General features: G+C 38.6%; 1 protein-coding gene across 1 annotated transcript in view; it reads left to right on the top strand.

Annotated features, from left to right (window-relative positions):
* NSD2 (nuclear receptor binding SET domain protein 2) overlaps positions 1-23,585 on the top strand; it is a 63,840-nt gene extending 40,255 nt beyond the window's left edge. The window contains exons 10-22 of the mRNA XM_009285408.1: positions 8,488-8,619; positions 9,682-9,805; positions 10,837-11,037; positions 11,713-11,892; positions 12,959-13,115; positions 13,866-14,071; positions 14,520-14,623; positions 14,880-15,149; positions 15,245-15,361; positions 17,344-17,485; positions 18,218-18,324; positions 19,981-20,185; positions 21,096-23,585. Coding sequence (XP_009283683.1) covers positions 8,488-8,619; positions 9,682-9,805; positions 10,837-11,037; positions 11,713-11,892; positions 12,959-13,115; positions 13,866-14,071; positions 14,520-14,623; positions 14,880-15,149; positions 15,245-15,361; positions 17,344-17,485; positions 18,218-18,324; positions 19,981-20,185; positions 21,096-21,364 — 2,214 coding nt within the window. The 3' untranslated portion in view covers positions 21,365-23,585. The remainder of the gene's footprint in view (positions 1-8,487; positions 8,620-9,681; positions 9,806-10,836; positions 11,038-11,712; positions 11,893-12,958; positions 13,116-13,865; positions 14,072-14,519; positions 14,624-14,879; positions 15,150-15,244; positions 15,362-17,343; positions 17,486-18,217; positions 18,325-19,980; positions 20,186-21,095) is intronic.
* Positions 23,586-24,320: the final 735 nt, after the last annotated feature.

Below are 24,320 nucleotides of genomic sequence, written 5' to 3'. Positions count from 1 at the left end.
AATTCAGAAATGCATAATATCCTTATCTGAAACGTCTAACTCCTGCTAATAATAAAAATGAAACTTGTCCCAGGCCGTCTTTTTTGCTATTATAGTACTGTGTACACTTGTGGCACCGCATACTTAAAGAATTTATCTAGTCTAGCAGTATGGGCCAAAATACCATTCTTCATTCAGTTCAGGAATTCTTATACTGAAATAAAGGAAATGTTAACTGTAACTCAATTGGCTCTGTCAGTTTTTCTGTCTCCGTGTGGGTGCACGATAGATTGTCTTTTGAATACAGTCTGATCTGTTGTTTGTATGTTGCTTACTGACTTACTCTTGTATAAGTTGTGCTTAGATTTAAAAAAAAAACAAACCAAAAACCAACCCCCTAGCAATTGAGATTTTGTTAATAAGAAAAAAAATGCAGTTGGTGTTTCTCTGTGGAAAGACTAAAGAGTTTGCTTATCAGAACATGCATACTCCAAGCTTTCTAGAGAAAGCTCTTAGCCAGACCAGGCCACTTCCTCCTGGATGACCGTGGTATAGCAATCACTGACTCTAAAGTCATGTCAGGAAGTCTGAGCTTATAGCAGTGTCCTTAGTTTTAAGCAAAGTGGAACTTAATAGCCGACAGCATTCAGAAGTCATGGAAACATGCTTCTAAAATGCTTATAAAAAGATGCAATGTGCCTGTTAAAGATAGCAGATGACCTGAGAGAGGATGCCACTTAAGCCAGTGAGTGTCTTGAGACAACTCCAAAAGAGTGGTAGGTTACTCTTGTGGGCCCTTTCTTTTATGGATCCTGCTGATCCTGCTGTGGAGGTGACTTGCCTACAAGTCACAACAAAAAAGCAGAAGGAAATAATTTTCTGCCATGCTTTGTTTTCATTTTATATACCCCTAGCTTTAAAATAAGTATACATAGTGGATTTTGCTTCCATTTGATGTTCTACAGCCAGGATTATAAAATGAGATGCTCGAGTAAAACAAGGGGAAGCGGGAGGGTTAACTTTTTTGGCTCTGGAAAAATTTGCCCTTTAGTTGCTTTTGGAACTGCTTAAGCACAACGTGACAGAACAACACCGTTGTCTTGAATATGACTAAGACCAAAGCTTGTATTCTTAATGCTTAAGAAGTGCTGTTAAGCAAGCGTATATGAGTAATATAAGAAGTGTTTTTATGTGACTGAATGAGTTAATAAAGTGAGTTTTCTGAGGAAGAATTTTTTTTTTTTTAAATGAAAATTGCACTTTGGTAGCTAGAAAAGTCTGAAAAGGTGTGCGACTGGTGTAGTAGTAACTGTTGGAGCCCATTCCAGTGTGGGCACCATGGATGCATAAACGTTAGCAACTTTTTCACTCAAAATTTCCAAATTCATTTTGAACCTTCAAACACTGGGCAGGGAAAGCTTGTCCAGGGAATTGGATGTAGGAGAGGAGAAGTCCTAGTGAAGCTGATAAGCACAGAAGTGTGAATATTGTTCACTTTGCAATTGCTAACATACAGTGAATAGTATTTGAAACTTGCTTCTGCTTTATGAGGCATGAGGTTTTGCCTTAAATACTGATGCTCTAGTCCTTTAGGATGTCCTTTAGCCAGGAGGTACTTACAAGGAAGAAAAAAAGACACCACCACCCCCTCACGTCCCCAGGATAACATTGAGCCAGCAAAGATGCTTTTATAGATCATCTTTTAAAAATGAAGACTTAATCCTAAGCCTAAAACAAAAAGCACGTTTAATAGCCAGGCCAACAGCTTATTGAGGGACAGTCTTGACAAGCAGAACAGTTGCATTTTGTGTTCTTGCTACGGTAACTTCTTAAATTCTCAGGCTGCAGATTGGATGAGTACAGCCATTTATTTTCAGACCTAGAATTTCTGAACCTCTTTTTCCTTGGAATTACAGTGTAATGGTTTTGCTGGCATTGGTATTTACTATTTGATTTTGGAGCTGTCTGAAAGGAAGTAGAAAATTTTAAATGGAAAAAAATATTTTTTCCTCAAGTGGGTGAGTGGATGGAGCAAACGTCCACATAAGTATTTCAATTCATCCTCACCTGCTTCTTTGAAACACAGCATCATTTGAACTTTTAAATTCCAGGCTATCCTTTCTTGTATCGTGTGTCAGTATGATTGGATGCCAACTGAGAATATGTCAGTACCTATCTTTTTTTTTTTTTTTTTTTAGTAAGTGAAATGTCAACCATCCAGGCGTGGAACTAACAATACCATTTGCAAAGTTCACCCACATGATTCTAGAAATATGCAAGCTGAGTGTACATACCAGCTTGCATCCAACTTTTTTTTTTTTTTTTTTTTTAAAAGCCAGAGGGAATGAAGAATTGGCTCGCATTTCTGCTGAGGTGTGTGGCTGAGACTGGAATCAGGTACCTGGTTGCAAAAAATGCTTAAAAAGTTGTTGTAGACTTGAACTCAACATTTAGATGTACTGAATGGTGTGAGAAATGTTTCCCTATGTTGGAGCTTATCCTTTCACCTTTGAACGCTTTAATTGATGGTGCAGTGAACTATGCAGTTAACTGAAACTCAGTGTTGCAGCTGAGGAAAGTCTTGCAGTAGAAAAAAACATTTGAGAAGTGATTTTGTGCACAATGCTTCTGTCAAATCATCTTCCTTTCCCCCCCCCGCGCCCCGTCTTTTTAGAGAGCTTCAATCAAAAGGCAAAATTAAGAATATAAACATACAAATTCACAAAATGCACATAGCTGACTCAATTTAATTCCTTTTAATACTCTAGTGTCTTACATCTTATTTTAAATGTAGGGAGTTGCACACATTTCCTCCTCTTTTCTTAGCCTGCCCAGCAGCCTCCATCAAAAACAAATTCTCATTTACTCAATGTAATCATGAGAAGGAAACTCCATTATTCCACAAACAGTCCTTGCATCTGTATGCACATTGTATATCCCTTTCGCACAAAACGGGGAGAAGTAGTTCAGGAAGCAGTAAAAAAAAAAAGTAAATCTCATCCTTATATTTAGCAATTAAACAATTACCCAGTATTCAGTGGCAGTTGCTGGTGTAATCTGGCTTTATACGTCAAATATTGCAGTATGCAAAGCATCTTCCATTCAGTTAAGAATTAATGCTGAAGATTGCTTTTATAAGCCTTCTTATATAGTCTTTCTAAAAATAGGTCGATGTTTGAAAGAATCCATTAAACGCTTCTTTTGGTTATTGTGAACAGGGAATTTTAGCATACAGTTCAAAAGAAAATTAAAAATACTTCAGGGATACGAAGTCTTGATATGCTGATTGCTGTACCGTGGTGGGTCTGAGTAACTATTGCCAAAAAAAAGTTGTAGTAGTGTAAGATGTACGATCAAAATACCTTGAGACGAGTAGACCCAATTCTCAAACTAATGACACATTGCCACAATTTGTATCTTTTCACAGGTAAAAATATAATACTAAACCCAAAGAATTTACAGACATGCCAAAATTTTGTCCCAGTTTGACTCAGTAACAAGTATTTTTCCAATAACAAAGCTATAGAGAACTTGGAAAAATGCAGTAACGTGTCCTTACATGTTCCCTTTGAGTCTTACGTGTGTGAGTAGTGAATAATAACTGATACACATGGGAAGGGAAAGATTGCCTTGGGAGCCTGGCAGTAAATTTGTCGCTTCTGTGAGCAACCGTATTCTGAACCTCACTGATCCCTGAAGTAAGTTCTGGCCCAGCCCAAATGAAGAGCAAAGCTCATGATTTGGTTTTTAGGGCAGTTTTTTTCCCTTTCTCTCACTTGTGTACACAGTTTCCAGTAGAAAGAGCTGCATTTGATTCCTGAAATACCACCCGGTTGCTCAGTGTTGGGGCAGTGCGGTGCAAAAGCCTCTACAGGCAAGTACTCACAAAATAATGTTGACGTTCAATAATTGAAGGAAATGGGAAGGAAAGCCTGACTGATGTGCAAAATGTAAAGTTTGATGGTGCTTGCAATGATACTAACTTCAGCAGAAGAAGGGTATCTTCCGTGCTGCAGCATCAGCTAGTGAAAAGTGGAGCTGATTATAGAGTTCGGGTACGATTTCATTGCAGAAATTTGTCACTTGCTAGAAATCTGAAGTGAACAGCCTTGCCTTTTTTCCCCTAAATTTGCACTCTTAAAAAAATAGTACTTTGCCTTTATGAGAAATAAGAAATTACTCAAAACGTAAAACAGAATAAAATAGGAAACAGGCAATCGCTACAAATTGCCAGTTAACAGGTTTTGCCACTGATCTAAATGTTGATTACTTTGAACCTTGGCCTGAATATCAGAAGAGTTAATTACATGCAATTTACTTTGCTAAGGAGATTATATTACAGAAGTAAGGACAAGACAAGCTCTGGCATGATCACAAGGGAAAGATTTACGTTTGTAACTTAACAATTAAAGAAAAAAGCCCCCAAAAACCTGCGCTGATTTTTATTGAATGCTGTGATTTGGGCACTTGTGTGTGAACTGTTAGACCTTCCATTATGGAAAGTTGTGTTAACAAACCACAAAAGCGTTGTGTGGTTTAGAGGTGGCTGTTTCACATCAGCATGAACTGATTTCCAGCAATCGTCTTGTAAATCATCTTTAGTTAGTGACTGTCTCAATCTAAAGGTATTTTTATTGCGAAACTCAACTGTCCCCTTGGTGAATCAGAACCTGTTAGTGCTGCTGCAGCTTGCTTGGGGTACAAATATAGTTTTCCCAACCATCTCGTGCTCTACCTGTCATTAGGTTGTAAGTCCTCTCTGAGAAACGTTAGATGAAGGTTGTCTCGGCCTCTGCTACACAGGCCTGAAGGGACAGACGCTCATTTTACTTCCCTGATACTTCCATCAGCTATTCTGGGATAACTTCAGGAGCTGAGGTGTTGAATTCTGGCTCTCTTCGTAAAGGGAGCTTTCCCAAAAGACGGTTCTATAGGACAGGGGTTATTTGCAAAGGGAGATGGCTGGTAGAGAGTGTTTCGCCTTCTGCAAGATACAAATAAGAGATTAGGGTCAAACTCTGAATTATCCTGAAGAAATGCTTCCCTCTCTTATAACGGGGAATCTGCTAGCCTCCCCCTCTATTAGCCCCCTAAAATTAGCCAATATGAAAACTCTCAGATGATGGTGGAGTGGATGCGAGCTGTGCATGAGTCGCACGTAACGTGGCTGTTGGATGCAATGGCTAAACCTTTGGTCGTGCTAGCAGGGATCAAGAGATGCGTTCTGCAGCAGCAGCCTGCATCAGGCAGTAGAAGCATATCCCTGAGCTTCTTATGAATGTATTGATTCTTAGGAGTTTCAACAGCCATGAGCAGGTATCCAGGCTTGTCTGTGTAGTGCAAAACTGGTGGTTAATAGAGCATTTGATTTGTGAAGTGTGTGAGGCTCGTGACAGCCATAAAGGAGAGATCTTGGAAGATACTCTGGTAGCCATACGGTCGATGAACTAAGGTGTTTTGTTCATGCTATGTGTGTTGGCATTCATGCTTGAAATCCGGCATTAATCTATAAGCGGGTGTAAATCGCCAAGTTTTATCTTGAACGGGCTGATAGGATCTGGGGTTTGTGGTTGCATTTGTGATGTAGAGTTTGATTCTTGCCAGCGCTGCTCCTTTTTGGCTCAGTAACCGTTTAATTTAAATGAAGGGCTGGTGCATTAATTCTGAAGCAGTATAGTCTCAGTTCTGTAGGAAAGTGGCTGTCAACCTATGGTTCACAAATGGCTGGGATTTTGTGACCCATATCTAGGGGGTTTCTGAAAAACTGTCATCTGCCAATAGGGTTACCTTTCCAGATAGAGGTCTGCATCCTTCATTTGAACATTTTACAAATATATAAACCAAAGAAAAGCTAAGAAGCCGTTGCTTTGAAACAAACCTTATTCTCTTGTGGCTGAATATATTTGTCACATATATATGTTCTGTTTCTCTGCTTTGCTTTCAAAAGTAGTGAGCTGAGGGAAGAGGAGTGCTTTCCTCAAGGGCAAGACTGTATAGCTTTTGCTGCTGGAAAGAAGACTATCTTAACTCTTAAGGTGTGCTGCACAAGTGGTTTTTCTCAGGGTTTTAGGTGTACTTTGTGGTGTGGGGAAAAGATGGGGGACAACCGTAGTGTCAAGTTAACATAAGACTGCTTGTTTTGTTTACAGCATAGAGTACTTTTTTTTAAGTAGAAAAGAAATGCAGATCTAAGACGTTCCAGCTTTTTTTTTCTTTTTTTCTTTTCTAAACATGACTAATTTTGGCTAGTTGAAACAGGAACATAATGAGGTACTAAAAATGTTAGAGCAGTGCACTGCTTATACTAATTAACGTTTCTGCGGGAATAATTTAAACAGAAATAAGCATGTGTGTAAGTTTACTTAAACCGTAAGGGAAAATGTTCTTATGTTTTTGCCGAACTCCCACGCTACCTTTCTTTATCTGCCCCTTCCCAGCAAGAACTGGCTGCTCCTGGCCATGCACTCGGGTTGCATTTGCAGTTTACTGTTTCACAGCTCCTTCCAGGGGACAGAGATTTCCTGGTGCCTGAACGAAGCAATGATTTTACATCCAGTTTCTTTTAACCACTTCTAAAAGGGTCGGGCAGAATCTCCAAATCACTCCAGTTGTAGAAATATTCATAGGTGAAGCGTAGGTACAAATCACTTTGATAGTATGCATTTGCACAGAGGAAATGCATTTAAACCCTTGCAAGTAATCTGGAAGAAAAGAACCCAAAACAACCAACAATCATCAGTCTGATCCGATTTACAAAATATTTTTAGACATGATCAAGGAAAGCAAATGTTAAATGGAGGAATGCAAATTAGCTGGCAGCAACGGTGCGAAGTAATTGCTCAAAACCAGTGTTCCTAAAGGGATTTTATAAAGACTAATGGTAGGCCTGCTTCGGCTTTACGTTTTTCTCTCTGATTTCAAAATAAATCACTTCTAATAAATCTGCACATTACATGGGGATTGGCTGACAGGGGAGGTTGCACATAGCCGTCTCCATTACTAAGTAAGCTGGGCCATTTTTAATAAAATGTGTTTTACTATAGATAAAGATGAGATCGTATGTCTGAAAACAGAAAGCAAATTCTTCATACAAAGCGGGGTGTCTGTATTCTGACAAACAGCTATTGGCAAAATGATCTCTTGAGTACTGCGGTGATTTGCAGTGACTTTCAGTGCTGTGTTGAAAAGACCTAGGGAGATCCTTACACAGCAGAACAGGAGCGGTGAAGAGTAGTAGCATGTTGGTTTGCTTTGGATACCGTACTTACGAGATTTGTAATGGGCTATTGCCTCCAGTTCTCATGCCTGATTTTTCAACAACCTTTTTAAAGTACAGATAAGGTTTAGAGAAAACCCACCAAAATTCTCTTGATGCTGGAAAAAATTCCTTAGGGAGAAAATTAGAGGGCGTTCTGGCTTACCAGAAGGGATTGAAACAGGCTTAATGGCAGCATGCTTCCACAGGAGGAAAATGTCTGGTTCCAAAGGACTTCTAATATAGCTGAAATACCTGGAGAAAGCATCATCAACTGTGAGTTGCAGTTAGACAACTCATAAGGGACATGAGGCAGTATTTTTGGTGGTATGTGTGAATAACCATTAGAACAAGCTCGAAGAGAAGTGACGGGTTTCTTTCTCAATTGCAAGTGGTGATGCTCTCCTGGAGAATGTACTTAGCCAAACGCAACTCACTAAGTACCATGTGGGGCCGACAAGATGAAATTCTGCATCTTCTGGTGTAACGTGAGATAAGACAAATGACTCGGTTGTCCGTTCCCTCCCTAAATCCTATTGAACTGAAAACTGCCTTATATTTTCTTTTAAATATGTTACTTGGTTGTGGGCTTTTTTAAAGTAAATTCTGAATATTTTAAAAAATCCTCCATCTTTAATACATCTAGATCTGTTATATAAGATTTATCCATAGCAGGGTTATCTTCTGTAGTATTTTGAATTCATTGTTAGCTATAACATTCCTTAAACATATTCAGAGAGCCACTTTTTTCTTTCTTCCTCTCTTCTATATACTGTTCTCACTTTCTTGCAGAATATTTGGGTCAGAGACTTTCAGATGAGAGTCTTCATATCGGAGACTTGAAGTTTACCAAGTTTCTTTCCAAAATTAACTGTTACTCTCTCATAAAACACGTATTCAAACTTTAATCAAGGGATTTGAAGATATCCCTGTGTTACTGGCTAGGCACTTCTAGCTAACTGTATTACAGAACTGAGTATAAATAAAATGCCGTATTACAAAGTTTTGGTGTTTTGTTTTGGCTGCTGTTGAGTTCGTGAGGATGATTGTTTTATAGTTCTTTTGATGAGACTTCCACAAATGCACACTCTGGTTTTAATCAAGCTTTTTCTAAAGGTGGGGGAAACAAAACCAAAAGAGTGTGCCTAAATCTGCTAGTCTGAATTGCAGTCTGTTTGCTTTCTTCAGTTGATATTCTGTACAAAATTGACCATACATGACTGCTTTTTCTAACACGTATGTTTAATCTTCAGATCTCCGATGGCCAAGGAGATGAGCGGTCAGAGTCTCCCTATGAAAGTGCTGATGAAACTCAGACTGAAGTGTCTATATCATCCAAAAAATCTGAGCGAGGAGCAGGAACAAAAAAAGAATATGTGTGTCAGGTGAGAGATGTTAGCTGGGGCAGCGAGCCATGTTTTCTGAGGGTTCCTAGAAAAGGTCTTTTTAAATATGAAAACGACAGTATTAGGCCAGAAACAGGTTTCTCGTGTGTGTCTGAGATGTCTGTTAGCGATGAGGGTGTCATGCCAGTAAATGGAATTCTTCGTTCTTAATTATTTTTTTTCTTGACCTCCAATAACTGACTTAGCCTTTCTGCTTGAGTTTCCAGATCTGTAAGATAAGCATAATTTGTACCTCAGAATAAGTGCATGAATGTTGCCAGGTAACTAGTTAAATGACTGAGGAGAGCTGCTCGCTTATCTGTTAATAAAGAGGAGGAAGTAAAACCCAGTGGGTTTTGTGCTTCTGCGTGCAGCAGAGATTGCCGTGCTGCATTGGTAGCAGCGTGTGTGTGGCATGCTAATTGAAAGCAAAAAGCTTTCTCAAACTGCTGTTCTAGAAGAGTTCTTAGATTATGAAATGATAACGCAATGCAAATGGACAGATCAAATTTGTTTCCACGAGACTGGGCAAGCAGTTATATTTCCATTTCTTGTACATAGCGATGATGAGGTTATATCTATCTTTAAATGTTGGCTAATCCCTTAAATTCTGCCAGCATTATTGTTCGGTTCATTTTTAGTTATGCATGTGTCATTGCTAACCACTTGGACGTAGAAGTATCATTGTGCCACCTAAATTAATTTCCTTTTGCCAAGGAAAAGGAAAATAAGGATGCTTTTTAACCCTACTCAGATGCATCAGTGTGCTCAGGGAAAATTTCTTAAAGCTTTTTTTCTTTTCCTTTTTTCTGTCAGATTGTATTTACTCATGAACCGTGGTTCTATGAGTGATATTTCTAGCGGTTTAATGACTCTATTATCTGTTTCGACTGGAAGCCAGGGCATGTGATGATACTTGTAAAATTATCTTTCACTTGTTAAATTTGATTTCAACAACGGGAAAAGAGATTTTGAGGAGCAATATATGAAAAGGAATGAATAAAACAGTTTTTTCCACATATGAACTTTTCTTTAACATTCAATGCCTTTGTGTTGTAAAAGCTGTGTGAAAAAACAGGTGATCTCCTACTGTGTGAAGGACTTTGCTATCGAGCTTTTCATGTAAGCTGCCTTGGGCTCTCTGGAAGACCAGCAGGAAAATTCATTTGTAGTGAATGTACATCAGGCAAGTTTGTCCCTTTCTATTAATAAAAAAAAAAAATATTGTAGTTTTCCCATACGTTGTTCTAGGAAATCATCCTGGACAGAGTATGTATCTCTGGAGAAATCATATTTACCCTTTGGTGCCTGACAGGGTGGGGTTTCATGTAGTACCATTAAGTGTGCCATGTTTCAGAAAGCTCACACTGTTTTCAGTGAGAACTCCGTTGCAACTTGGCTGATTTAGTCTGAATTCCATTGCCTTAATAATTGCAGAATATTTGCTCTCTGAGTACAATTACAGATTAGATTTAAAGGCTGTCACAAAGACTTAAGAAATCCTAGAAAAAAAGCAGCAAGTGAAACGTTTTAAGTCCTTTTTCAGTCCTTTGTGTGTCTATATCAATCTTTTGCTTTTCCTATTAAAAGACTACCTTATTGCTATTAATTTCATTTGCTTTTAATCCTATAACAACTGCTTGGAAGTTCTTAATCTTAAAACTTTACGTAAAAGATTTGCGTTCTTGCTCATAAGCTCAGTTAGTACACATGGTTAAACCTTGTTGGAACAAGGCTGCTTCAAAATAAAGCTTTTCCAAGCGGTCCAGAGAGAAGATTAGAGGATGCTTGTCCTTGGTTTGTGGACCTACTTCAAATTTCACAGGATCACAGACAACCCATCGTCCTATTTCATTGCTTTAAAAAAAAACAATAAAAAATTCACAGTTGTCCTGGCATACTGAGGCTTATAAATAAGAACGTGAAAGCAAATCGGTGAGGCTTTGGGTGTTGTTGTGTACACTTTAACTGCAATGGGTTTGCATTGTAACTTTATTTTATCTGTAACTGAACAGATTAATATTTAACGCTAAAGAGTTAAAGTAAATAGATTGCTGCATCAAAGAATGGAATTTGATTTGAGTTTGTTTAAAAAAAAAAAAACAAAAACCAAAAGCAACTCCCCCATGCATAACAAAAACTCAGAACAGAAGCATTTTAAATACACAGGTTTGGATGAAAAATTAGTTACATTATTTTTATTACCTTTGCCACTAGGTGTGCATACCTGTTTTGTGTGTAAAGAGAGAAAGGCAGATGTGAAACGCTGTGTCGTATCCCACTGTGGAAAATTCTACCATGAAGCTTGTGTGAAAAAATTTCATCTTACTGTGTTTGAGAACAGGGGGTTTCGATGTCCTCTCCACAGCTGCCTGAGTTGTCATGTTAGTAACCCCTCACATCCACGAATTTCAAAAGGTAGTTTCATTTTACGTTTTTATGACTGATGAATTAAGTCTATTTATGGTACCTTAAGGTAAGGAATCTGTCCATTTAATAGCAGCTAGCTGCAATTTTTCAGGCATGCATGCACTATTGATTGATTCAGAATTTTTTAAAAAAATAATAATTGCATAATTTTTAGTCAACATTAGTATTTACCTTGTTTTCTTCTTTTTAATTAGCTTTCAATTATCTATAGTTAGCGGTGTTTTCTTCTCAAAAGAGAATGAAATCTAGAATGCATATATGATGGTGAGAGACAGGCTGAGCAGACTGAGAGCAAGACCTGTGAATGTACAAACACTGCAGCAAGGCTCGCCGAATGTGGAGACGTTTGATGCTGTGCATATTTTTAGCTTTGGGCAACATCTGTAGACAAAATTGCATGACTGAGGAAAGCTTGTCTACCCTGGTGTGCATAGTTAAAGCCTTCACATTTAAATAGTATAGTGCTTTAAACTCAGTGTAGGGTTCTTTAAAAACCTTTGTTAATTCAGTATTGTTGCTAAATGCAAATACACACACAGACTTTGAAAACATAATTGGTGTATTTTTTGTGTATATAGGCTACTTCAGGCAGTAATACCGTTTTAGCTCAAATAATAAATCAGTTTTGTTCAAAAATAATATGGCAGTATTCTGCTTTGCTAGGAAAGATGATGCGTTGTGTTCGCTGTCCTGTTGCATACCATGCTGGAGACGTTTGCATTGCTGCGGGATGTGCAGTCATCGCTTCCAACAGCATTGTTTGTACGAATCATTTCACTGCCATGAAAGGAAAAAGTCATCATGCGCATGTCAATGTGAGCTGGTGCTTTGTGTGTTCAAAAGGTAAACTGATGTAACACTCTCTCATAAATGCAGCATCAAAACGTTTTATTCTTCGATTTAAATTTCATTTTACTAATCTGTTTACAGAAAATTATTAGAAATGTGGCATATTAAGTTAGGCTCTGTTAGGTATTGAAATAACTTCAGGTTGGCTTGTGCTGCTTCAAGTTTTTGAGTATCCTTTTTTTGCAGATATAATTTATTAAAGAATGTTTTTACTTGGACTTTGTCCAGCAACCAGAAGCCTGATTTAATTCTTTGCTGGAGACATGTAATGAGAAGTATTTCTCTGTTCTTTCCCCTGTGTTCAATGTACTGAAGCTTTTTGTGTTTCTTTATTGCTAATACATAATATTAAAACATAAATATTTTAAGAGTTGCTTTTAGTGTAGCTGCAGACAGCTACACTAAATTCAATTCAGCAAATTGAATCAGTATTGGTTGTTGCTGAGAGTACCACTAATTAAGGGTGTTTTGTTTTATGTTGTATAATAAATTTATTTCTTATTAAGAACCACAAAATGCCTAGTGCTGATTAAACTGTAGCAGTGAAAGTTCACCTGATTTGTTAACAAATTAACATGCAGCATAGCGGCAGCTTAACAAGCTGCTAACTTTCCACTTGATAATTCATGGAACAAACTAACAACCTCATTCCCTCTCCCCCCAGGAAAAAAAAAAACATAAGAGAAATCTGTTGTTGTCAAAAGTTTGCATACAGCGGAATATTAATATATATTAAACTGTTAAATATATTGTATCATTGAAGTAAAACAAAGTAATTATAATTGGTGGTGCATTATGCTGACTTTTTTATCACTAGCTTGCTTGTTATTTTGTACATATTACTAATGCGAGTCTGCCAGGCATTCAAATTAGTACGGACCTTTTGGGTTTTGTACACAACTGAATTATATGTATTTGTTGCAGGCCAGCGTGTTTTAACCATTTATTTTCTAACTGAACCTGCCACATGTGTATCACGCTGCTTTGAACCTGGTTGGAATGCAAAACTTTTATTTTTGTCTTGATGTTTTTCAACTTTTTTTTTTTCCCCTCTCTGAAGGAGGAAGCTTGTTGTGCTGCGAGTCATGTCCTGCAGCGTTTCACCCAGACTGTTTAAACATTGAAATGCCAGATGGGAGCTGGTACTGCAATGACTGCAGGGCGGGGAAGAAACTCCATTTCCAGGATATTATTTGGGTTAAACTGGGAAATTACAGGTCTGATGAACGGATTTATTTTGTTTTTACAGTACTGGCATGTTTAAGGATCATACAGTTGGTTGCTTCTGTAGGCCAGCCTTGCTGCACACAGATTTCTCATTCCTCTCTGAACTAGGGACTCCACCTCCTTGCAAGCTTCAAGTTCAAAGACTTGAAGCTTCGTTGTTGCTCTCTGCCAAGGCATTACCCATACAGGACTCCTTGTGGTCTTCTGACATCTGCTTCCAGTGTATGAGCCTTCAACCCCTTTTGTTTCAGAGGTCTCTTCAAATAGTTAAGCTGGTATAGCTTGTAATTGGCTAAATTACTACCTTGCAGGCTGGGAGTTAAGTCACTCGGGTTGTCAGTGGTTTACACTTCATTGAGATTTGAGTGAGGTAGAGGTGGGTGGGGTTGATCCTAGAAAGCATTAATAGCTGTTATCAGCTGTCTCTTGATCTTTGACAACTGCAGTGACTGCAGACCTTATTAAAGATGATGTTTTTGCTAACCAGGTGCAAGGAGCTTTATGTGTATGCTTATCTTGCAGGCGGGCAAAAGTCCCACAGATCTGAGTGTCGGGCTCTCCTTTTCTAGTCCTGTCTTCTCTCGTTGCCTAGTGAGTGGGGGGAGGAAAGGATTTTAAATCCACTTGCATCTTGGAAATAATAATCAGTTACTGCTACTTAGGGTGATTTTGTTGAACCGTCTCTTGCAGAAAGAGCTTGACTAAAATGCTGTATTTTTTTATTTGTACTTCTGTGCTAGATGGTGGCCTGCAGAAGTTTGCCATCCGAAAAACGTTCCCCCAAATATCCAGAAAATGAAGCATGAAATCGGAGAATTTCCTGTGTTTTTCTTTGGTTCTAAGGATTACTATTGGACGCACCAAGCACGGGTGTTCCCTTATATGGAGGGAGACAGAGGGAGTAGATACCAGGGGATCAAAGGAATTGGAAAAGTCTTCAAAAATGGTATATAGCTAAAAGTAAACAAAAATAATCTTGTGATATGCATGCTTTACTTTCTTCACACATAGCCGTGGGTCTGTTTTTGTACGTTTGTTTTACAATATCGTATTAAAAAAATTGTTTTGGTGCCCTGGGCAGCAGTGACTATTACTAACGTTGAAAAGCATTATTTTCATGGCTTGTAAAAGGCTACAATCTAATTGGAATTATTTCTGATGATTTTTACTTTCTGGAAATGAAATTATGAGTTTAACTGGGAGACAGAAAGAGTAGAATTGATACATCTGTTAAGAGCATTAACACTCCAGAAGCATTGTTTGCAAGAAAATCGAATGATGGGACTAGGAAGTAGAAGGTGATTCTTTGTTTAACACACACGGGAATGAGCAAGTCAACTTGGGGGGAGTAATCCTCTTTCTAGCATTTTTGTTGATACAGCAATCTTTTTTAGCTTTGCAAGAAGCTGAAGCTCGATTTCGAGAAATAAAGCTACAGCGAGAAGCCAAAGAAACCCAAGAAAGTGAACGTAAACCCCCACCATACAAGCATATTAAGGTAAAGTTTGAGGAAATTACACTGGATACTCAAAGGTCTAAGCGAGCACTGGAGAGGAAGAGCTGAGTGGTGAGATGCGGAGGAGAGGTTGTGATGATGTGCTGGTAATTGTGCTTTACAGTCATGAGATGATGAAATTTTGCTTCCATTGGAACATCTAGTGTTGCAAAACCAAATTAGTAACCACTGTAATAACTCTTACAATAAATTCAAATGTTTTAAAGTGATGTTTGAACTATTTTAATGTATTATTCAGGTGAATAAACCTTGTGGTAAAGTGCAGATATATACTGCTGACATTTCTGAGATTCCCAAGTGCAACTGCAAACCCACAGATGAAAACCCTTGTGGCTTTGATTCCGAGTGCCTAAATCGGATGCTGATGTATGAATGCCATCCACAAGTTTGTCCAGCGGGAGAACAATGCCAAAACCAGTGCTTTACAAAACGTCAATACCCTGAGACAAAGATCATCAAAACCGATGGGAAAGGGTGGGGTCTGGTCGCTAAGAGGGACATTAAAAAGGTATGAATCATTCTTGCCTAGCAATGAAGAGGTGACTTGTGATGCTCTTTGTGGGTTTGGTATATACTTCACTAGTGATACTTGGTATCTTTCAGGGAGAGTTTGTGAATGAGTATGTCGGTGAGCTGATTGATGAAGAGGAATGTATGGCAAGAATCAAATATGCACATGAAAATGACATTACCCACTTCTATATGCTTACTATTGATAAGGTAGAGTATTTTGCATTTCCTTCCATTATTTAATTGTAACATTATTTTGATCTCTTTTCCTTCTGTTGATCACCTTGGTAGGGCACTCTGCTACCTGTCGTGTTCCACAGTTTCATATATTCGCAATGTTGTATCTTCTGTGCCTGCTTGCTCCATTCTATATATGTAATGTATCTCATTAGTTCTAACTGTAACGTAATAAAGTATATATTAAGGTCTATAAATTGTGCTTTTCTGCTTGAAATCAAGTACAGCAAAAGTATTTGTCTGCCTAGTCTTAAAAGGAAGTATGAAGTTTCAGGAAATAGAATCATAGAATGGTTTGGGTTGGAAGGGACCTCTAAAGGTCACCTAGTCCAACCCCCCTGCCATGGGCAGGGACATCTTCAACTAGATCAGGTTGCTCAGAGCCCCGTCCAACCTGACCTTGAAATGATAATGATATAATAACCTGACCTTGAAATAGTAGTGATACAGTTGAAAGAATTAGTTAGCAATCCTTTAATTTACTAAAATTTCAGCAACAAAAAAAAAATCTCACTTGAGAGTAGCGTGGAATATAATTGTGAGGCTGTGTCCTATATTGGACATTTAATCTTTTTTGCAACTGTATGTCCCTTTCTTTGTTTATAGCAAAACTAGGCTTGTGCTTTTGTAGAAACTCTTTTCTGAAAGCACTATCTGCATTAGTAGCCAGCCAGCACTTCACAAATTGATTCTGCAGCAAATGAATCCAGCAGATTAATTAACGCAGCAAATTAATCCAGCATCTGTGGTTCTCTGTGCATACCTCTGAGTATTTTGTTCCTGAGAAGGGGAAGAAAGTGGAGAACCCGCACAGCAGGGGGTATTGATTATATATATTATATTGCTTCAGTGCCCAAAGAGCTACTTAGGAGAAAAACAAGAGTTGGCTGTCAGTCCTGCATATTTTTTCAGTCCTAATCACCTTTCTTTTGCCCGAAACGGTCCTGCCCTGTATTTCCACAGCTACTGTTTTCATTAGTCCTGTAACTGAGGAGTTCCTGCACAGGACTTGCCACCTAAGAAGGCTGAAACCATGTTCATCTTAACATTTCAGTTTCTCACCCCTCTACTAAACTGACACATAATGTCAGTGTGTTAAGTATCTGAACTGAACATGTATTTGACTCTTGCCATAGTTACTAAATGATCATTGTGGTTCTGTCTTTAAAAAATGCCCATGCCATTATGAGGCTGAGCTGCACATGCAGTTAGAGTGGCTGGATGTATGTGCACATAGTCATGACAGTCATACATGTGCATTATAAATATGAGTTAGAAGGAAACGGTAATAATTGTTCAAAAATAAGCAAAGCTGTCTTAAGCACCCCTGCAAAGAATCAGGTTTCAAAATTCTTCTGGCTATTTCAAGACTTCATTTTATTTTGTTAATATTTGGTATGTTTTGGTGGAGAAAGAAATTAAAAGGCAATTGTGTGTAGGGATGGGATTTTTTTTAGTTTACCAAGAGCTTGTTTTTGTTTAAACTAGGCTGATTTGGGGAAAGCAAGCTGGTGAGAAACTGGTAATCTCTGCAAGTAATCATGCAGTGACTTGGTAAATACCATAAAGCACAGTATTTGTAAATGCGTCACAGCTTTGTGAATGCAAAGTAAAAGGTAAATGGACTGAGTTTGAGTTTTGAGGCTTTTTGGAGGGAGGGGGTTCTTAACACAACCACCACAGCGCTCACGAGAACACTTATCCTGCCACGTGGCTGAGATGAGTTCTGGGAAAATGTGAGCCAGAGCACAAGTATTGCTTTGGGAGTGTCACATTCCAGGCCACATGAGACACTACAGTTTTCAATACAACATGTACCATCGGTTTGCTTGTGTGCTTCTGGGTAGCAGCACCATGTCTGTTTTGAATGTAACTACTGAAATAATTTATGAATTTTTTTTTTTTTTTGAGGGGGGGAGAAAAAACATTCATTCTGTTGCTGGTTTGATCTCCAGGACCGTATTATTGATGCTGGCCCCAAAGGAAACTATTCTCGTTTTATGAATCACAGCTGCCAACCAAATTGTGAAACTCTAAAATGGACAGTAAATGGAGACACTCGTGTCGGCCTGTTTGCTGTGTGCGATATTCCTGCAGGTATACCAGCTTACGTTGGTTTTGGTTTAATTGCCTAAGTTAAACCTTTCGCGCAGTTATGAGTGGGACGGTCATGGTTTAACTGATTCAGTGCAAATATTTTTGTAGAGAACTCAGCACACGGGAGAGATGCTTTGTGACCTGCCTTTTATTTAATGTTTCTTAATAGAGAGTCCCATGGCTGCTTTTTGTTGCTTGCTTCTAAGGGAACACCAAAGAACCCCTAGTCGGTATCCACGCATTCGCTTTGTGTTGTAGAGCACGGTTTTTGTTAGAGAGATCTCAAACAATATTTCTGTATCTTTTCTTCAAGTGATGATAATAAACTTAAGGAGTGGGGCAAGAAGGATGTTTAAAAATATATATGTTCTGGTTTGTGTACACACATGCGTGCACACACACACATACATCTATAGCTATATCCAGCTGTCTAGATATATGGATATATATAACGCGTGCGTGTGTGTAGACCAGACACACGCACAGTTTTGTTGAAGTCAAACCAATTTATTTTAAAATGTAATTGCATAAGACATCATGCTGTACTGGCATCTAGTCAATCATTGTCAGTGCTTATGAGCAGTAAAGAGGGGGAAAATCTTATGATACTAGATCAGCAAGCAAGTACAAAAACAGAAGACAGATAATGAAACCTTTATTTGTTTGTAATAATTTTGATAGACTTCGTTACCTTGTCCTTTATAATGAAAGGGTATGTCTTATCTCACTCAGGGACGGAGCTGACTTTTAATTACAACCTTGACTGTCTGGGCAATGAAAAAACAGTCTGCAAATGTGGTGCCCCAAACTGCAGTGGATTTCTTGGGGACAGACCAAAGGCAAGTAATATGTCAGGAGATGTTGACAGTGTCTTGTCAAACTACTAGCCTTGTTTTTCTTTTGGGGTATGTGTTGGTGGACCAGTTTTATGTTACGATAAGGGTTAATGCTGCTTAAACAGATGCTAGCTGTCCTCTGAGGAAAAAGCTTACTGTTTCCCTTGCTGGGAAGATGGAAACATTCTTTTGCCAAACATAACCTTGGTGCTAAAGAATACATTTTTATGCTGTAATAGTACAGCAGGCGATACTGCTTTTGGGAACACCCTAAAATATTTTCTCCCACTTTCTCGTATGAGAAATTAATTACTTTAGGTCCTGAATAAGACATCTTGCTAGCTACTGGCACTAGCTTTTGGAATCAAAAGCATGGAAAAGAAGGGGTTGCTGAGGGAATAACCTTCCCAGTCCTGTTCGAAGTATGAAGGAGGGGAAGGGTTGTAGGAGCTAGGAACTGACTAAGAATTAGCCTAACTATAGCCAGTGAGATTATTCTGACATTGCAGTTTGTATTTCCCCCATCTGAACCTTAAAATATGATTATTTTATTAGGATTTGTTAAAAATCTTTCAGTTGAACTGAAGAATAAAAAAACCTGAAGAATAAAAAGTTTTGAAATGTAAACATAAAGAAAAAATGATACCAAATTATGTCAATAAATGGCCTGTGTGATTCATGTCAGGTTAATTTAAAACCTGTAATCCAGGAGAAGTTGATGCGGCTTCCTGATGGGCTGGCATAGGAGTGCGAGGGAAGGCACAAGTACACTCCCAAGAGAAAAAAAATCTCACCTGTGGATGTAGAAAGGCTGCACCTTCATGTGGTCCTTTACACTGCTCAGTATCAGGCGCTTCAGAAGATGGGTTTAAAATCTCCAGAATTCGCATAGCTGTTTTTTGTTAAGGGAGAGGCTTAAGTGGGGTTTCACATAAGCTTATGATTAATTTATGCAGACAGCCACGAAGAAATGAAATGTTACAGTTCAGTTTTGCAGGGCTGTCTGCATTGGTAGATAGAATGCGCTAATTTTAAAGAAAGTCGTTAATGATTACTGGGGTGAGAGGTACGATGGTAGGGATGTTGAAAAAACATCCAGAATTCATTTTATATGATTTGGTGAAGGAGAGTTGAAGTGCAAGCAGCAGACTGTCAGATTGAAATAGGGATAAGGCTTGGTATATTCTTTCTAGCATTATGGGCACAGTTACAGTTCCTGAAATTCTGCTGTCCATTCCTCAAAGAAGGGAAGTGGAGGCTGTTTTTAATAATTCCAGCATGAGTATACACAACTGGAAGAGAAAAATGGATGTTGAAGTGAAGTGATTGGTGGTGCAAGAACAAAATAGAGGTAAATTAGCCACAAGTAGATTAGGCTGGAACTTGGAAGACCTTTTTTCAGTCATAAGAAAGTGGAGGAGCTTTCCAATAGGAAGGGATTGTAAGGACAAGATCTGGTTTCAAGATGACTTTTTACAAGGGTCAGCGTGGTTTTTCTATCAACACAGATAAGCACCGTGAGGCTCTGGACAGGTCTGTACCAAGTCAAATTTTTGCCTGTGTGCACGGTCTGCCAGGCATGCCAACAGTTTTGCTAGGTTGTGTAATTTTTTTCCTTTGCAAAACTGGCGTTTACAGATTTGCATCTTACTCTTTTAGAATTCTTCCACTAATGCCTCAGAAGAAAAAGGCAAAAAGACCAAAAAGAGAACACGGAGACGCAGAACGAAAAATGAAGGGAAGAAAGAATCTGAAGACGATTGTTTCCGTTGTGGTGATGGAGGCCAGCTGGTATTGTGCGACAGGAAATCCTGTACTAAAGCTTACCATCTCTCCTGTCTTGGTTTGGTGAAACGTCCTTTTGGTGAGTGGGCTCGCCTCTTAAACTTATGTAAATGAATAACTTGTGCAGGTGCCTCATTTATTGCACTGAAACCTTGTCAAGAGTGTCTTCTCAAAAACATTCTTGTCATATGGTACGAACTTCCTTCGTGCAGGAGCTCTTCTTGAGTATGGAGACAAAATGATGGCCTTCCTCCTGCCTCTGGCAAAATGAGCCTTTAGTTTTAGAAATATAGGTAATTGAGTATATCACTTGGTAGGAGCACTGTGGCCCTGTCCCAGGAAAGTTGATTATATCTAAGAAATGCATGAAGCCAGTTGAGTTCAAGCCAAAAGAATAGCAGCAGCATCTGGAAGAAGGCAAGTAGGAAAATGTTAAGGGCAGCAGACGTCAGGTTGCCGTTCCAGATACCACAGGAGTTACCTGGTTCCATAGTCAGCCATGTCAGGTGGGATATGAAGACGTGAAGCAGGCAAAGCCTGTTATCCCAGAAACAAGTGAAACAATGACTGGTAAAATATGCTGGGGCAAAAGAGCGTCTGTAGGTAAAGCCCATCAGCCATCCCTGAGCAAAACTTGCAGAAAACAGGTGAGCGTTGTAATGGTAGGCAGCAGTTGACTGGATGTTTGGATACTCTACCAGCCTGCAAGTTCTGTAAAACGCTATCGAGTAAAGCCTGAATAATTTCTTCTAGCTGGAGTTCACTGCTGTATTTAAGTGAAAGGATATCAAGTCTGCTACTTACTGCTGTCAGCTGAGCTTTACAAGTGCGATGTAGCATTTTGATTTTTTGAGATAAGCCACAGTAGTTGCCGTCTCATCTAGCTTTGTCAGGAAAGTTGTGTGTTGTTCAGCTGCTAAAACACAAAACTTTAAAAGACGGTGACACGTTTTACTCCCTGCTAATGCGCTCTTTGGTTTTGATTGCAGGAAAGTGGGAGTGTCCTTGGCACCACTGTGATGTTTGTGGCAAACCTTCTGTTTCTTTCTGCCACTTCTGCCCAAATTCTTTCTGCAAGGAACACCAAGACGGGACAGTACTAAATTCTATGTTGAATGGACAGTTATGCTGCTCTGAACACGTTCTTGGGGTGGATTCTGTTGAAAATCAGCAGACTGAGAAACCCCGCAAAAAACTGAACAAGTTGAAGCCTAAGAGAAAGCAGAGGAACAGATGGATGAGAGCTGAATGCAAATAGTCATGGACTGCAGTTTCTACTGCCAACACTATCTTGTAGATAAGTTGTGAATATGGCCAGGGAAGGACACAATTTTACATATATTCTGTAAAGGTTACATGGGGGGGGATTTTTTGTTTTGTTTTGTTTTTATAAATCCACTGAGCCAACCACAGCAGTCTTCTGCTGCTTCTGCACTGATAACGAACTGCATAGTTCAGAAAATTTCAGGACAAACCAAACTTATTACTCAGCATTACAGTTACACTTGAATTGTTACGAATGTAAAAGGTTCCCTCCAAAATACTTTCAGATTGGAGGTAGGTTAAAATCAAACCAGGTAGGCGTAAACATAGGGTTTTGAGATAGTATTTGTCAACCAACAGATGTTAAAAATAGTATATCCTTGAAAGAAGTTATTAGCTCTCAAGTCCTTTTAAGTAAGAAATGGCTTGGTCTGTGGTCCCAATGAGATTTGCTTGCCTTGTGTGTTTTTGAGACAGTGCTTGAATGCCATTCATGATCCAGGTGCGTATCTCGCTATAACCACACCCATAACAATTTGTTTGTGCTCTTATAAAATAGCTCTCCAATGATTCTTAAACATTTTTTTAAATATCCTTCCACCAAGAAATATAGTGTGTGGTGGGAAAGGCACACCCTGTACCAGAGAGGGGAAATCTTACACTGTAAGAGATTTTTTTCTATACTGTTTTTTCCTGTATTTCATTCCGGCGAAATAGAAGCGACTTGATCTTGCAGAGCTGTACAAGTCTGGATTTAAAGGGATATTGTCTTGCAATCTAGGCCCAATATTCTAGGATTTTTGTGTCTTAATAAAAATAAATCTTACAAAACCTATTATTTGAAAAAATTACTTGATTTTTTTTTTTTAAAACATCAAGTAAAACGCATAGGCAAACATTTCTTTGGAATGCTTGGAGTCCAAGCATTACAACTTTGTGATAATGCAAAAAATGCCCAACAAGGAACAAAAAAAAAACCATGAATGAAACAGAAAGTGAAACTTGACTAAAGTGCAAAAACTAAATTCAAAACAAGTAATTAAAAGTGAAACAGATTTTTGAAGAAGCACGTAAGGAACAATTTTAATGTGAAATTTAGCCTGACTGTTCCTTTTGATAAAGTTTGTGTAAAACTGGCTACTCGACTTGGCAGACTGTTTGAAATCGTTCTTTACTTTTTTAGGAGCTCTGCTCTCGACTCTCTTATCGCCACTGTGCTGTGTCAGCAAAAGCTGTTTTGAATTCTTTGCTCCCATTAGGTTCTCACACTTGCAGTGAGATGAATATACAAGATTTAGTATTGGTGGAAATAATATTAGAACTAGGAAAAAACGGTAAAGAAAAATGTCTTTACCTGTTTTCTTCCCAGTGCATGTCATTGGTGTGTGATTAGGCAGCGTTACAAGTAAGTTTTGACTTGTACCATTGTTATCTAGCCTAAGTAAACACAATGTGTGCCTTCATGTCCATTTAGTAATTTGTGTATGTTCTAGCTTAGTTTGCCTTTAATAGTGCAGAAACTCTGTGTAGCCCTTTTGAAAATGAAGCCTTGCTATATCATGAAAGTGTATGTTTTTTTCCAAAGTATTTCTTCAGGATTTGATTGCAGATTTCGTTTTTGGAATTATCAAAATCCCCATTTGTTCCCAACACGTAAAAACTTTGGTTTTATTAGAAGATACTAATTGAAAGAGGTTTTAAATGTAGCGTTGCCCTATCCTGAACTCTTTGGTTTCTGTTTTGTGACCAAACTGCTTTGTTCTTTTAATCAATTTTTATAAACGCTGTTGGAAGGTTAATTTTTTTCAAATAATTTTGACAAAATAGCACAGTTCAAAATAGGGGGAAATGTTACATGTTTGCATTTTTTGAAGTGGTATGCCAAGCCTTGCACTCAAGGAAAAAAATCAAGATTTCGTAATTGATTTTGAGGGAAACTTTCCCTCTGCTATAGATACGTGTTATACCAGGACTGAAGCATAGGCCTGTGCCTAAAATCAAAACCAAAAAATGGTATTATGTATGTTTCTCTAATATTGGTTTTTGAGGGGAGGAAAGTGAGATCAGGTAGTAAAGCAGAAAGATCTTCCTCATCGCTTTTAAACAAAATGAAGGAATTTGATGTCATTGGGACCATTCTTTGAATACTATACCATGTAAGGAAGGCTTTATAAGAATACCTTTAAATAAGTTATTATAAAATTTTACTTTTACATTCCATTGCTTTTATCATTTGTTAATTTTTTAGTTGTTTCGTTGCTTTTTCCTCTTCATATAAAGGTGTAACAGCTCTGGCACCCTGGAACAGTTATGCCCCAAGTCCTAAGAGGCAGGTACCCCCTTCCAGAAGCCACCATCTCAAGTAGTTACCGATTGGCCCTGCTGCAGTAACACCATCCATTTTAAGATCGGTCGCGGAGCCTACAACTTCTTGCCTGCCTCTCGGGTGGGCTCACAAGCACATTTAGCATGGCAGGATGCAGGACAGCCACCTATTTTGTATCTGTCTGTGGGTAAATAAAGACTTTGGCGTTCAAAGCAATCCCTCTCAGCGCTCTTTTCATAATGTTAAATTTGCACAAACAGATCTTGGCAAGTGGCTGTTTGACTTTCTGCTTCCTTCTACCTCTTCTCTGCTCTTTACTACTCGACTCTTTGGGCCAGCGAAGGCTTGCATCACGGAGGCTGCAAACTAGGAGTTTGCTTTTGAGTTGCTAGGAATTCATTCCTTCTGCTGATCGCATACTTTGGAGATTGATCTTTAAAAGAAATGTGGATCATGTTCTCCCTGAATATGTACTGACCATGTAACCCCATGAGCTCAGCTAAGTCGCTCAGGTGGTTGGCAGAATTTTAGTTTCTGATTCAGGAAAGGTGGTTTTAGGTGCCTTTTTAATGAAGGCTTCTGTACCTTACTCTGCAGCACTGGGAGAATAGGCTGAAGTTTCCTT

Source organism: Aptenodytes forsteri, unplaced genomic scaffold, assembly GCF_000699145.1.
Source record: "Aptenodytes forsteri isolate BGI_AS27 unplaced genomic scaffold, ASM69914v1 Scaffold88, whole genome shotgun sequence".
In the NCBI taxonomy this organism is placed as follows: Eukaryota; Metazoa; Chordata; class Aves; order Sphenisciformes; family Spheniscidae; genus Aptenodytes; species Aptenodytes forsteri.
This window is presented reverse-complemented; position numbering and strand designations above follow the sequence as displayed.